General features: G+C 38.6%; 1 protein-coding gene and 1 pseudogene across 1 annotated transcript; one reads left to right on the top strand and one right to left on the bottom strand.

Moving 5' to 3' along the window:
* The window catches only part of LOC123474206, a 55903-nt pseudogene extending 40335 nt beyond the window's left edge, over window positions 1-15568 (top strand).
* Window positions 11309-12261, bottom strand: LOC123474133. Its single transcript, XM_045175985.1, has 3 exons — window positions 12057-12261; window positions 11817-11997; window positions 11309-11759 (listed from the first exon to the last, which is right to left on the bottom strand). The coding sequence occupies exons 1-3, from the start codon at window positions 12219-12221 to the stop codon at window positions 11491-11493; spliced, it is 615 nt and encodes a 204-aa protein (XP_045031920.1). The 5' UTR covers window positions 12222-12261; the 3' UTR covers window positions 11309-11490.
* Window positions 15569-16000: the final 432 nt, after the last annotated feature.

Below are 16000 nucleotides of genomic sequence, written 5' to 3'. Positions count from 1 at the left end.
GATCTGAGAGTCGGTGTGATATTCAACAGAAGCAATTGGGATGCGGAGTTCCTTTTTTATTAGTGCTGACAAGCGCACGGCCAGTACAGCCGCCTGTAACTCCATCCGTGGAATTGTCGTTGGCCTCAATGATGCTGAACGACCCTTTGCCATCACGAAACTTACATGGACCTTGTTATTCAATTGTGTGCGGAGGTAGGCGACCGCTCCAAACGCGACTGATGACGCGTCAGCAAACACGATCAGCCGAGATACAGAGCCCAAAAATGGTAAATCGGCGGGGCGGAAACATCTGCTCACATTAGGGAACGATAGCTTGGCCAACCCATCTGCCCAAACATTCCACTTTTCCAGCAGGTCTGCTGGCAAAGGCTGGTCCCACCCGCGAGCGTTTCTCTCCAATCTGTCTGTAAGCTGAAACAGTAATTTAGCCCCAGCGATAACCGGGAGACAGATTCCAAGCGGGTCGAACGTCAGCGACATGGCAGCTAGCATTTCTCTTCTAGTGGACACTTGGGGTATCGTTTTGACCCTGACACTGTACGAATCTGTTGTTAGATCTAGCTCGATTCCTAGATGGTATTCTACCGGCAAGGCGTCCACGTTGAGGTCTAAAACGCTAGCTGACCTTTGATGCAAGGGAATGCTTTCGAGCACTCGCGGAGCAGACGACGCAAATGCCGTCAAACTGAATCCACCAGCTTCGAGGGATTGCCTTACCGCCATGCTGAATTTAATCGCCTCATCCTCTGTTTCGAAGGAGTCGATAAGATTGTCTGAGTAGAAGTTGTCTGGCATCTTGGCCGCAACTCGAGGAAAGGCAGCACATTCGCTGGCTGCATGTTGTAGAGTGTAAACGGCCGCGGATGATGAGAATACAGCTCCAAAAATTAGGGTAGTGAATTGATACGTCAGTATTGGCTCTTTGCTGCCGAATCTTCAATAAACGAAACGCTGCAGGGGCTGGTGTTGACTGGCTACGCCGATGCGATGATAAAACGCTGTGATATCGGCGGAAAGCGCAACACGAAACTGACGAGCGCGCAGAAGCACACCGACTAAGCTGGGAATAGATGGCGGTCCGCGCAACATGATGGAATTATACGAGGTCGAACAAAAACGTGCTTTAGCATCAAACACTACACGAATTTTTTGTGGTTTGTTGGGGTTTACTACAAAAAAATGCGGGAGATACCAGATTTTACCCTGTGGTTCACATAAGTCGGACTGGCACACAGCAATCACGGTGCCGGACGAAATGAGATTCTGCATAATCTTTTCATAATTTGATGCCACGTCACGCATCGCCGGCTCCGCGAGGCGGCGCTCGACGCCAAAAAATCGAGAAAGCGCTTGACTTCGGTTGTTTGGAACGACGGACACTTCTGGTCGAATGGGTAACTCAATTTCGTAGCCACATCCAACGAATTTTATTGACCGCTTGATCACGTTTAACATCTGCTGATCTTCTTCTTCCTGGGATTTTTTCGATTTTGATTTTACAACGACGCCGAATGACTGGTTTGACTGGAAGCGTTCAACGGTGGTTGCTAGCGACGGTTCCACTTCTGTAGACCCGAGGTTGACGTCTATTTTAAGGCTTGGACCAGAAACAAGGGATCGGGGAATTTTTCCAACAACTGCGTAGCCAAAGCACGTTTCGTGTGCCGAAGGCCCGTCTTCATTGGCAAGAGGTGTAATTACACGAAGTGTTTGGTGGGCTGATGGTAGATCCATTCCTATCAAGACTTCGACCTTAGTTGAGTCGATTGCTGGTAATTGTAAACAAGCGAGGTGCGGCCATCCATACTTCATTTTCGGCCAATTAATTTTTCGATGCGAGAGATTGATATTTGGGACCACGAACGCCTCATCCAGTGCGAAGGAGTGCTTGCTTTCCGCTGAGCGCAACCGAAATGACACTACGGATGTGTCGAGCAGCGTCGAACTGGCAAAGGAACCGAAATGAATTTTGGTGGGATAGCCCTTTAAGTTTAAACGGTCCGCCAATGAACGCGTTACAAGGGTTGCTTCACTTCCGGGGTCGAGAACGGCAAATACTGTGCGAGAACGATTACCAGCTTCGACTATTACTCGGACTATTGCCAGCAGGACTGGCCCGATGCTGTTACGTGGCGCGTGAACTAATAGGACACTTAAATTGTTACCTTGCTTTGATGAAGCAGCTGGGAATTGGCGGTCGGCACCGTGAAGCAGGAGATGGTGGGGGCCACCGCATTCGCTACAACCATTGTAGGGCTTTCTGCACTTGGTTGCATAGTGTCCGCGAATGAGGCACTTGAAACAACGGTTATTCGTGGCGCACAGTGTTGCTCACGTTCACGAGCATGCGGGTGAACGTGTTGCAGCTTTCGAGGCGATGGCCAGCTTTTTCGTGACAAGCGGGACATTCTGTCGCGGTGTTAGGCAATAATGACCCAGCGAGAATTGTTGGACCGCGATTGTTGTAGTTGCTACTGCCGGCCGATTGGATGTTGTTGCGAGTGTAATTAGCGGCTGGAGTCTTGACGGCCTGGTTGCTGTTTAACGTTAACTTGGCACCACGTAGTTCTTCGGCTCCGACAACTGTATCTATCCATCTGTCGAAATCAATAATCGTAGGCATTCGCTTAAGGCTGTAGGCGAGCTTGCCCCAGTCAGTCTGCAGATGCATTGGCATTTTCGCGGGGAGCGAACCGATAACCGAGGTGAACATAATGCAGTTTTCGGGACTAACACTTGAAACTGCGTCGCGAACGGCTGTCGCCATGTCGAAGAGCCCGCTGAAATCGCCGGTTTTGAAAGGTGCGAGCTGCTGCAGATGCTGGTTATGAGCCTGAATTATTAAGCCAGGGTTGCCGTATTTGGATTCAATTTCTGCCCATGCGGCTTGAAACGCTCGAGAACCGGTTAAGACATGGGCCATCCGCCTTTGAATGACTTCCATTAAGCTTTCTTGTAGCGCTAGTAGTTTAAGCGAGTCTGGCATGCTAGTTTCTCCAAGAGTTGCATTGATATTACGTGCGTATTTGGTCCAGCCGCGAGGGTCACCGTCGAACTTTGCTACAACCAGCTTGGGCCAACGGTGTGAAGGAGCGTATGTTGACGATGGGGCGAAAATGGGCTGCGTTCGCGATGAAAGTGGAATGCATTCTTCTGTTACATTAGGTGCAAGGGGTGTCAAAACGGGAAACGGGGCATTGACAGACGAAACTCCGGCGAAAAAATTGTTTTGACGCGTTTCGATTGGGGTGGAACACAAATTGCTACTTGCTGTCGCTACTGGTTGCAGAAAGGCAAGCAGCTGTTCTTCCTTTCGAATTTGGAATAAGATGTCTTCTTGTTCTCTCCGGCTTTTAGTTTCGAGATCCATATGCTCACGCTCAATTTGAACCTTCTTCTGTTGTAACAAAAATTCGAGATCGAGTTTTCGTCGCTTAGCCAACGCGACTTGGTCGATTTTCGGATTAGACTCGAAGTTTGTTTCCAGGTTATGGCGACCGGTGGCATCGTTATTTACTTGACTGTCGTTTTCAATGGCGAATGCAACGTTTCGATTGGGCGCGACTGGCGCGTTTTGTTGCTCATCGTCGTTGACAGGTATATCATCGTCGTTGTCAGGTATCTCATCTCGGGCGCTGTGACTTGTCGCGTTAACGTTTACGGATACATTCCATCCTCCTGCTGCACCTGCCCTTTGTGCACGCTCAACATGCCCGAGGCAAGCGGTGTGTAATATTTGGACGCTTTCCAAATAAACTTGCGCCGCGTGGAGATCTTCACCGTCAAGCCGTGAGACCGTCACGAAGCGTTCGTGTACGTCTACTAGGCTTGCGTACGCTTGGTTTAGCGATGCCAGGAGATCGTTTAGTTCTGCACGAGACGTGCCATTTTGAATTATCGTATTAATTCTTCTAGCGAGGTTAGTGTGCCTGCGTTTGGCGGTAGTACTAGCCGTGAAAAGGGCTTGCAGCTCGGCCTGTCGCGTCTCTTCCTCGTCATCCGCCTTTTTTTTTTTTTTTTTTTTTTTGTGTTCGAGTGAGGGAATAGTTGAAATATGAGAGGGAAAGTCTTTCGAGAGGGAAAACGTAGGACCTGTGCGAGAGAGAAAAATAATGAATACAAAATTTGTTCGTTAGTTCATCGATTCAATTTAACGTACGATAATGAGAGATCGGTTTAATAAAGTTCAACCACAGGAGGGTAATTAGTCAGCAGTCTAAACTCCGTTGAGGTATTCTTGTTTTGAGTTGGAAAATAGCCGAATCTGAAAAATTAATAGTTGTTATCTTGTAGTCTTTGAAATGCGCGTGCACATATATAATTATTTTGGCATAAAGTTCGCTAGTCATTTGTGGACCAACTGGCCATATGTTCGACAACTGACGTGCGGATGGGTCAGTTGCTGTTCGAGTTCGAAATGATGTTCGAGTTCAAAATCTGTCGAGTTCGGAATTTGTTCGAGTTCGAAATTTGTTCGAGTTCGAAATGCTGTTCGAGTTTGAAATTTGCCGAGTTCAACATGCCGTTCAAGTTCAAAATCTGTTCAGGTTTAACGACAATACGAAACGCTTACCGACAAAGGAAGATGGCTGCGGCCACACGCGGTGGGAGTAGACCAATTCGACTTAGCTACCTGAAGTATTCGTCGTATGGGTTTCGGCACCATGTAATAAACTACGAGCACTTAAATAAATATTCGGGACAGACAACTATGAAATTCCGCGAACGATTCAGCTTTATTGGTTACAAAAAGGGGTTTTTTTTACACACAATCTTGCAACTTGACTTCTCCACTCGTTCGCCTTCACTGTCGTCTCCTTTTTTTTGCGTCGTCTGCTCTGCCATTGCCAGATCCTTCTCCGTCTTTTGGCGCTGGTGCGCCACACGTGATCTCCTGCATTCTAGCCAGGCGCTTTGCCATCAAAGCCATGCGACCATTAGTGTAATTAAGCTGTTGACAATTAAAAATCTTTGAATGTGATGAAAACAGATCATGAAAACCAACATTCTTTACAATCTCAAAGTATCATAAACATGTGATAATATCATAATTTTGTAACAAAATTATTGTCATTAGACTAGATATCGTATATCAATTTATATAAACTTTTAGAGACGATATCTATTTAAACCCTAAAGATTAACACAGAAATTAAATTACACAAGAATTTACTAATAGGTCCCAACGAGACTCGAACTCGTTATCTCCTGCTAACTAGGCAGGCGCTCAGCCATCTAAGCCATGCGACCATTAATGTAATTAAGCTGTTAACAATTAAAAATCTTCTAATGTGATGAAAACAGATCATGAAAACCAACAGTCTTTACAATCTCAAAGTATCATAAACATGTGATAATATCATAATTTTGTAACACAGTTATTGTCATTAGACTAGATATAGTATATCAATTGATACAACTTTTTAGAGACGATATCTATTTATTTCCAACGAGACTCAAGCTCGTGATCTCCTGCTTACTAGGTGGGCGCTTTGCCATCTAAGCCATGCGACCATTTATGTAATTAAGCTGTTAACAATTAAAAATCTTTGAATGTGATGAAAACAGATCATGAAAACCAACAGTCTTTACAATCTCAAAGTATCATAAACATGTGATAATATCATAGTTTTGTAACACAGTTATTGTCATTAGACTAGATATCGTATATCAATTGATACAAACTTTTAGAGACGATATCTATTTCTTTCCTAACGATTCACACAGAAATTAACATTCATGTCCCAACGAGACTCGAGCTCGTGATCTCCTGCATACTAGGTGCGCGCTTTGCCATCTAAGCTATGCGACCATTGATGTAATTAAGCTGTTAACAATTAAAAATCTTTGAATATGATGAAAACAGATCATGAAAACCAACAGTCTTTACAATCTCAAAGTATCATAAACATGTGATAATATCATAATTTTGTAACAAAATTATTGTCATTATAATAGATATCGTATATCAATTTATACAAACTATTAGAAACGATATCTATAGCTTCCCTAAAGATTGACACAGAAATTAAAATTCACCAGAATTTTCTACTAGGTCCCAACGAGACTCGAACTCGTGCTCTCCTGCTTACTAGGCAAGCGCTTTGCCATCTAAGCCATGCGACCATTGATGTAATTAAGCTGTTGACAATTAAAGATCTTTGAATGTGATGAAAACAGATCATGAAAACCAACAGTCTTTACAATCTCAAAGTATCATAAACATGTGATAATATCATATTTTTGTAACAAAATTATTGACATTAGACTAGATATCGTTTATCAATTTATACAAACTTTTAGAGACGATATCTATTTAAACTCTAAAGATTAACACAAAAATTTAATTACACTAGAAAATACTAAAAGGTCCCAATGAGACTCGAACTCGTGATCTCCTGCTTACTAGGCAGGGGCTCAGCTATCTAAGCCATGCGATCATTAATGTAATTAAGCTGTTAACAATTTAAAATCTTTGAATGTGATGAAAACAGAACATGTGATAATATCATAATTTTGTAACAAAATTATTGTCATTATACTAGATATCGAATATCAATTTATACAAAGTATTAGAGACGATATCTATTGCTTCCCTAAAGATTGACACAGAAATTAATATTCACCAGAATTTTCTAATAGGTCCCAACGAGACTCGAACTCGTGCTCTCCTGCTTACTAGGCAGGCGCTTTGCCATCTAAGCCATGCGACCATTAATGTAATTTAGCTGTTGACAATTAAAAATCTTTGAATGTGATGAAAACAGATCATGAAAACCAACAGTCTTTACAATCTCAAAGTATCATAAACATGTGATAATATCATAATTTTGTAACAAAATTATTGACATTAGACTAGATATCGTATATCAATTTAAACAAATTTTTAGAGACGATATCTATTTAAACTCTAAAGATTAACACAGAAATTTAATTACACTAGAATTTACTAATAGGTCACAACGAGACTCAAACTCGTGATCTCCTGCATACTAAGCACGCGCTTTGCCATCTAAGCCATGCGACCATTAATGTAACTAAGCTGTTGACAATTAAAAATCTTTGAATGTGATGAAAACAGATCATGAAAACCAACAGTCTTTACAATCTCAAAGTATCATAAACATGTGATAATATCATAATTTTGTAACAAAATTATTGTCATTATACTAGATATCGTATATCCATTTATACAAACAATTAGAGACGATATCTATTGCTTCCCTAAAGATTGACACAGAAATTAATATTCACCAGAATTTTCTAATAGGTCCCAACGAGACTCGAACTCGTGCTCTCCTGCTTACTAGGCAGGCGCTTTGCCATCTAAGACATGCGACCATTGATGTAATTAAGCTGTTGACAATTAAAAATCTTTGAATGTGATGAAAAGAGATCATGAAAACCAACAGTCTTTACAATCTCAAAGTATCATAAACATGTGATAATATCATATTTTTGTAACAAAATTATTGACATTAGACAAGATATCGTTTATCAATTTATACAAACTTTTAGAGACGATATCTATTAAACTCTAAAGATTAACACAGAAATTTAATTACACTAGAATTTACTAAAAGGTCCCAACAAGACTCGAACTCGTGATCTCCTGCTTACTAGGCAGGCGCTCAGCCCTCTAAGCCATGCGACCATTAATGTAATTAAGCTGTTAACAATTTAAAATCTTTGAATGTGATGAAAACAGATCAGGAAAACCAATAGTCTTTACAATCTCAAAGTATCATAAACATGTGATAATATCATAATTTTGTAACACAGTTATTGTCATTATACTAGATATCGTATATCAATTTATACAAACTTTTAGAGACGATATCTATTTCTTTCCTAACGATTCACACAGAAATTAACATTCATGTCCCAACGAGACTCGAGCTCGTGATCTCCTGCTTGCTAGGTGGGCGCTTTGCCATCTAAGCCATGCGACCATTTATGTAATTAAGCTGTTAACAATTAAAAATCTTTGAATGTGATGAAAACAGATCATGAAAACCAACAGTCTTTACAATTTCAAAGTATCATAAACATGTGATAATATCATAATTTTGTAACAAAATTATTGTCATTAGACTAGATATCGTATATCAATTTATACAGACTTTTAGAGACGATATCGATTTTTAACCCTAAAGATTAATACAGAAAATTTAATTACACAAGAATTTACAAATAGGTCCCAACGAGACTCGAACTCGCGATCTCCTGCATTCTAGCCAGGCGCTTTGCCATCAAAGCCATGCGACCATTAATGTAACTAAGCTGTTGACAATTAAAAATCTTTGAATGTGATGAAAACAGATCATGAAAACCAACATTCTTTACAATCTCAAAGTATCATAAACATGTGATAATATCATAATTTTGTAACAAAATTATTGTCATTAGACTAGATATCACATATCAATTTATACAAACTTTTAGAGACGATATCTATTTCTACCCTAAAGATTAACACAGAAATTACATTACAGAAGAATTTACTGATAGGTCCCAACGAGACTCGAACTCGTGATCTCCTGGTTACTAGGCAGGCGCTTTGCCATCTAAGCCATGCGACCATTGATGAAATTTAGCTGTTGACAATTAAAAATCTTTGAATTTGATGAAAACAGATCATGAAAACCAACAGTCTTTACAATCTCAAAGTATCATAAACATGTGATAATATCATAATTTTGTAACAAAATTATTGTCATTAGAGGGTCATTCCACGCGAAATCTGGCGATCGATGGCGCGGTTAAAATTAGGATTTCGTTCATTTTTAGGGGTTGGGTAAAGATGGGCCAAAAAAAGTGATTCTGAAATTTTCAGAATTATCGCTTTATTAGTTTGGGAGATATAAATATTTTAATTTATGTTTTTGTTATTTTGCCGTAAACTGGAAACAAATAAATTTTTTTGTTTTTCTTTAATTGCGTCTTTATTAATTATTATAATTTTATGAAACCTAAACCAATCGACGTAAAATTTAATTTTACGTCGATCTTACACATTTTTTTTTATTTTTAAGAATTATCGGAATTTGAAAAAAAATAAAAAATGGTTACACTTTAAAAATTAATATTAAATCAGTGCGACAATTTAACAAACAGCGTAGAATTTTCCGAGAAACAAGAGATATGTCTACATCACATATAAAAAAATTGGGAGGGTGTTTTTTGTTAATCGTGAGATATATTGCAGTTTATAATCTTAAATTTTTGTGTTTTGTGCGCGTTTTTTCATCCCCCAAGCTATTTCACTTCCTTTCGGTCGGCAATTTTGGAAGGGGGAATTTTTTTAACTCATAGTAGAAACGACCTTGAGTGACTAGCAGAACAAATTTTCTCTCTGTAGTGTAGTGTTCGAAGTGTTTCATTTTTCACACTGTGTTTTTAGACGTATTTCACTAGAATTTTATGAAATGGCTGGCAAAAATTCGGTAAATCAGTGTTCAGTTGGTCAGCATGTGAAATCACCATGTTATTCTTCCAGATTTGTGCCAGAAGACTTTAGTTTATCTACGTTGGACGATCTTGACGAAGAAACGCGTAAAACAGTTCTCTTTAGATCCAACATGAAAAGTATAACTTCTATTTGTCTTCACCATAAAATAATGTACACAACTCGTTTTGTTGCATATTTGTTAGCCAAACAAAGATCGAAAAAATGTAGCAATCCACTAGGCATTCATTTGCCGAAGAAGCAACCCAATGTGTCGTGTTCCAAATCAATAACATTGAATTTATGCGAAAAAATTGCTTCGAAGAACGGTGCTATTCATGTCTATCCTGGACAACAGTTATGCGTTACTTGTTACAAACAGTTATTGCATATTAGTAACGAACTCGAAGTGAAATCGACAAGTGAATCCAGTTCAAAACTAGGTGATTTGGAGACTGCTTTGGAAGACATTGTTAGCGATGATGCTTTTTCCAGTCCATTAACTTCTCCTGAAAAATACCCTCGTAGATCAACATTAATAACAAATACTCTAAATGTTACTCCAATAACGATTGCAGCAAAACGATCTAAGGAACGTCGAAATCCCGATATTGCCAGGAAAGCGGAGCAAGTAAAAAACGCGTTCATATTACTCCACAAAAATCACATAGATGATAGTTTGGTTACTACAGCAACTAGTACTGCAACGTCCAGTAAAAAAAATACTTTCAGTGTGTTAGACTATACTTCTCAAATGTGCGAAATAAGACAGAAATGCATGCAGCTCAAAATGGAAGGGAAAGTAAAAGAAGTAATTAGTTTGTTAACTTTAGCACCTGTGTCATGGAGTAAAGAAGTTACTGCTGATTATTTTTCTGTGACAGTCTCTGAAGTGAAACGTGCCCGTCTATTGAAACAAGAAAAGGGTATACTTGCCGTACCAGACCCAAAAAAAGGTAGAAAGATTACTCCAGAAGAAATTGAGATTGTTGAGGAGTTTTATCTATCAGACGAATTCTCCAGACTTATGCCTGGCATGAACGATTACATATCTGTCAGATTGCAAGATGGAGAGAAGAAAACAAAGATTCAAAAGCGGCTATTATTACTTAACATTGACGAATTGTTCTTCAAGTTTAAAGAGTATAGCTTGAATAAACTTTGTATGAAGTGCTGCAGCAAATCCAAATTCTATGAACTAAGACCGAAGCATGTTATTGAAGTTGGTTCTGCTGGCACCCACAACGTGTGTGTGTGCGAAACACACCAAAATATTAAACTTATGCTCGACGCTATTCATGCTAAAACAGAAAAGTGTTATCTAAGGAATCAAATTGTGTGTGATGTTCATAACTATGAATGTATGTTGAGTCGATGTGATCCCTAGTACGAGTTTTGCGTATGGAAACCGGTAATTATCCAGTTTTCCATACTGTTTGGGGGTGAAATCCTGGTATGCAATACCGGTGTATACCCTACTCACTTCGTATTTGAGGAGGTTATACACCGGTATTTGATACTTCGCTGATGTCATTGCGTTCGATGATCATTTTTATCAAGCTAAACATATCCTTCCTGTACTGGTATCGCATACCCTTTATGTACTCGTATGCAATACTCGTTTTTCCAAAGTTTCCAATAACGTTCTTTTTTCCTTTCCGTTATACCTAATTATACCAATATCTTTTCCCCATATTTTTATAGTTTGTATTTACCTTCTAAAACTATTTCATATTTCTTAAATCCATCCCGATTCGAATTTAAACCGTTCGTTACTGTATATATAAAAGCGCTTAAAACATGTTACAAAACAACTTCGAATTGTATTAACAAAATGGCAGTTACGTAACGAAAAGTGAAACAAAGGAAGGATTGAGAATCTTGTAAACTGGAATTTTAAAAACAAAAATTTGGTTCCCTGCGACTTCTGCGAACACAGAGTTTCTTTGGAATGTTTGCATGTATTGATACATGAACGTTGAAGGTTACTTTCTTGGTCGTCAGTGTAAGTTTTCCGACGCAACGAGACAGTAAAAAGTTTACTGTCGGGGAATTTTAAACTCTCCTACAGCCTTTTCAAGCTTTGTAATCAATTTGTCCAACGCTGCTACCACACCGGTATCGTCTTTGGTGGCATCTACTGCAGTTTCAGCCACTAGATTGGCGGCGGCAGCGGTTACGGCGTCAATGTTGTTGAGTTTTCGATATTCATTAGCGCGAGCTTTTCGACAATTCTTTACTTGTTGCACGAGATTTGTAATAGAAAACTTGTCTAGGCTTCGCTTATCGGTGAACATGTTACAAGATGCTAATAAAATAAATTTCATTAATAAAAGAAAATTATCATTTATCAAAAACTCATTACTTCCAAAAACAGCCAAAATATTCAGCATATTTGCAATCCCTGATCTCTTATCATTGGTTTTAAAGGCACTTCTCCATTGCAACTTTTGACTGGCCGAATCTCCAAAAATGGTTATGTACATCCTGTTAACGAATTTTTTTACATCTGCTTCACTCTTGTACGTGTTGTATAAGAAACCGACCTACAGATGATACAAAATGTTAGTGGAAATAGCAAAGACTGTTTAATAATACAACCTACAAGGCTAACAGCTAGATTTTTATCTGCCAAGCTAGTATTCACAGTTGTCAGCGTCTGAACACTATTGTATGGCAGTTCGGGAAATTGAGCCTTAACAACATCGTCGTGATTTTCAGCTTGGTCTTGAATGCGAGCAGCTACATCGTGGGCACTTAGGTTATCCATTTTATCAATGATGTAGTTCAACTTGTTCTCGAGTAAACTCTGAAAACTTTAGGAGTTCTGGTGCATCTCAAACATCATATTCATAATGGTCGAAACTAAAAAAATATAACGATTTAATGAAAACTACGGCCAAACGCTAAATTAACAATTATTTTAAGTTTAAAAATAAAAAAAAAATACTTTTTTTTGTTGAATTGGTGTCTACATAGAAATCTCCATGACCGGATAGACTGCTGCCTGTTCCTGAATCCATGTCTTGCCAAACATCTTCGGAAAAATGCATGACGTCTGTATGTTTTTGCATCCAGTTATTGTTGCGTTGATGGCGCTGATATTGGTGTGGATAAAACGTTTGCAAATGATGAGGTTGCGCTGTGCCACTAACAGCATTTTGCAATGCTTCTCCTTCAAAACTTTCATTTCGAATATTTGTGATAAAATGATCGTCTGGTTCACCAGATGTACTGTTTTCTACTGCTCTCCAATTTGCCGTATCAAGAATCCCGTTTGCTGGTGGAACAACTGGCAGCAATGTACTATCTGTAAAATTAACTATTAAAAAACGCTTTAAATCAATAAGCATTGTTGATACATGTATAAACAAACACTCCAGAATACTGTAATCCGGTGTTTAAGTTGCAAAAACCATTTTTGCAGCAAATGTGATTACAAAATTCACATTACAGAAGCTTTTCACCGTCGATATGTTATAAGGAACGAGACAATGAAAAGTCTTTTACCATCCGAATTCTTTGATAGTAACTGGAGGTCAGAACTAAAAGGTAAAACACAAATCTGAGTCTCATAAATATTTCAGATTAATTGTCTGTTACATTTTCAGAGATTGCAGTTCCTTGTTTCGTACCGTCACTTTGCATAAATTGCGGGTCATCTGAAATGACTTTAAAGCGTGGACCCAATCATATTGCTGTTGTCAACCAGCACGGGCGTTTTGACTTGCAATCAGCATCGTTTTACTGTGGTGGTTGTAACTCATCATTTGAAGCAGGCCTAGATGATTACATATATTCCGGGTTATGGCCTGGACTTCCATCTATAGGACTTTACCTCTTTGACGAGGAACTACTGTTCCTATATTATCACACTCAACACTTGTCTCCAGGAACTTCAGAAAAAAAAATTGTGAAAAGTTTGGAGGAGATTTCTACTTGAACTGGACGGACTGGTACCATCAATAGACCTTTATTTTCTTTGGCGTACAAAGAATGGGAGTTCTGTAACCACAGAATCGAAGTTGACATACAACAAATGAAAAAAAAAACTTTATGTCCTGCTTGTGGTTCCAATCCTCTAACTGGTTCCTGTGACGGATGCATGAAACTTCGTCCATCTGCTGGTTAAGCTAAAAAGGGAAAGAACGCAAAGGAAAGGTAACTCGTGCGAACAATCTATGAGTCTCCATAATAACAATATTTTGTATTCAGTATACAGTCACATTCGCGATACAAGGATGAAGTCATTAGAAGTGATAAGGACGTTAGGAATCACAAAGAGAAGATTGAGGAGAAGGTTGCCAGGGTAAAAAAATTAATGATTGCAAAATTTTGGTTTTGAAGTTAATAAATTGTTTAAATTTTTATATCAGAGTAAATCCAAAGAAATGTGTGGTGGATCCGTCTTTAAAGCGGCAAGAAGTGATTCTTCAAAGTTTGCGAAATCTGACGAAACAGGCATGGTGATGGCACCTTGTAGACACGATGTAATTTTTGCTGCTATAAACTTGCACCAAGGAGAAACATTCATCCACACACATTTTATGCACAATTTTCTGAAAGAAATGAATTGCAAATATTTTTGCAATGACGTGATTTGTAGATATATCAAATTTGCAAAGAAGGTAGGAGAAGCTTTCCCTGAATACCAAAGCATGGCTCAGATGAAAGTCTTTCTTCCAAGAATGCATGCCAAGGCGCACAATTGGCCATGTCAGGTATGGCTAGAGCTTACGCACTTAATTGCAGATGTATTAATAAACTTTTCTTACAGGTTTTATATAGTCCCCATTGGGTGTTTAAGATGGGAGCAACAATGGGAGAAGAGCACGAGCAGGTTTTCTCCAAGATGGCACGCTATGGAAATTCTACTAAGCATATGAGTGCAACAAGTACGAACCAAATTTCAATTTCATTCAACTATATCTGTTCATTCTTACATTTTTTTGGACCGAAATGATCATCTCAGCGCTGCGATCTTTTATTGGAACAACGAGAAATTTGAAAGTTTGCCATTTTTCCGGTAATTTTCTTAAATTAGACAAAAATAATCTTTGACTTGATCTATATCTCTGTAAAGGCAACGAGTAGGGTTCCACAATATAGAAAACAGCTAAAGGAATTGCTGGACAAATTCAGCATTAACAAATCTGACTTACCAATAATACTCATGGAATTAAGAAAGCTTGCAAGATATTGCTTAAGTATTAGGATAAACGCCAAAACTCCACTGGAATCGTTAAGAAAGGATTTAGAAGGGACCCTGTACACGAAACAGATAGTATCAAGTTGATATGGTAGTTTGTCATTATTTTCTTTCACAATTTATAGCACACTGCAAAGACAGAACTCGTTTAAGGCGAACGCAAACTAAGCTTAAAGCGAAGTCCTTGAAGATAATGAAGCTTTTAAATGAAAAAACTAAAGAGCAAGCTGTTTCCGTCGAGGATTTTGAAAATGGACTTTCCCTTGGAATCTAAGTAAAGCAGATCATTCTTCCAATTAGGGTAATAAGGAAATAACGTTGTCGTCTTTAGTATTATATATTAATAACATGTTTGTGTTGTAGTGACGACATATGACAAATATAAAATTGTCGATACCTGGATGCTTTGGTGGCGATACCAAGAGGAAATCATTCAGGCAAAGTTAGAGATATTGAATTATCTGAATTCATTGAAAGCCTCTCGTTTGTCTTTAGAGGAACAAAGTCTCCTCGATTTAGAAGCAGCTGAGAACACTCAATTCGCTGACAACAAGCGAATGAGAGACTTTTACAGGGGAAAGGGTCTAATCGCTAACACGGAAAGAGAGCGTCTGTCAGCATAATTTTCTGACGCCTTTCAAATTTTCAAATTGGATTCAAATTTTGGCCCACATGAAACTAACTTTACGGAGGATCTTGACTTTGACGATGGTTTATTGGAACCCGAAGAAGAAGATTCAAATTCCGAGAGTGATTACGATAGCACTGACCAACTTACTGACGAAGAAGAAGGCGAGCTTACTGCTGACGAAGAAGAAGGCGAGCTTACTGCTAACGATGACGAACGTGAAAGCTGTGAAGAAAATGATAGTTTTGATGATCCGTATTGAATTCACGAGATTTACTGATTGTATGGATGAAAGTGTTTTTCATTCTTTTACAAATACAATGCATTGTTTCAATAAATATTCTTTTCACTTAATTAGTACAGGTCTTATGTATCATTTATATCTTCATAAGAATGATGATAAATGAAATTTAACGTTTTAATAAAGCTGCCGTGTCCAGCTAAATAAATCTAAATTACAAATAAACAAAGAGTCAAAAGAAACTACATTTACAGAAAATAAAAAGCCCTTGTCAAGAGCTTTTGATTTTTGTGAAATTTAATGCAAAATGTTAAAACCGAAAAAATTTCCGTAAGAGTTAATGATTAAATAGTTATTTCGTCGTCTTTCGCGAGACTCGACTGGATCGAGAAAAAGGAAAAAGCTACATCCATTATGGAATTTTTTGGATTTTAACATTTTGATAACATTTTTACATTTATCGGAAGCTCT

The sequence above is a fragment of the Daphnia magna genome, linkage group LG7, assembly GCF_020631705.1.
Source record: "Daphnia magna isolate NIES linkage group LG7, ASM2063170v1.1, whole genome shotgun sequence".
Classification (NCBI taxonomy): Eukaryota; Metazoa; Arthropoda; class Branchiopoda; order Diplostraca; family Daphniidae; genus Daphnia; species Daphnia magna.
Note: the sequence above shows the minus strand (reverse complement) of the source record. Positions and strands in the feature narration are given on the sequence as shown.

Coding starts and splice junctions, on each gene's coding strand:
- LOC123474133 (XM_045175985.1), bottom strand. CDS start 12,221: ATGGATAACCTAAGTGCCCACGATGTAGCTGCTCGCATTCAAGACCAA. Junction 11,998..12,056: donor AAAATCTAGCTGTTAGCCTT/GTAGGTTGTATT, acceptor TATCATCTGTAG/GTCGGTTTCTTATACAACAC. Junction 11,760..11,816: donor TATTTTGGCTGTTTTTGGAA/GTAATGAGTTTT, acceptor TTATTTTATTAG/CATCTTGTAACATGTTCACC.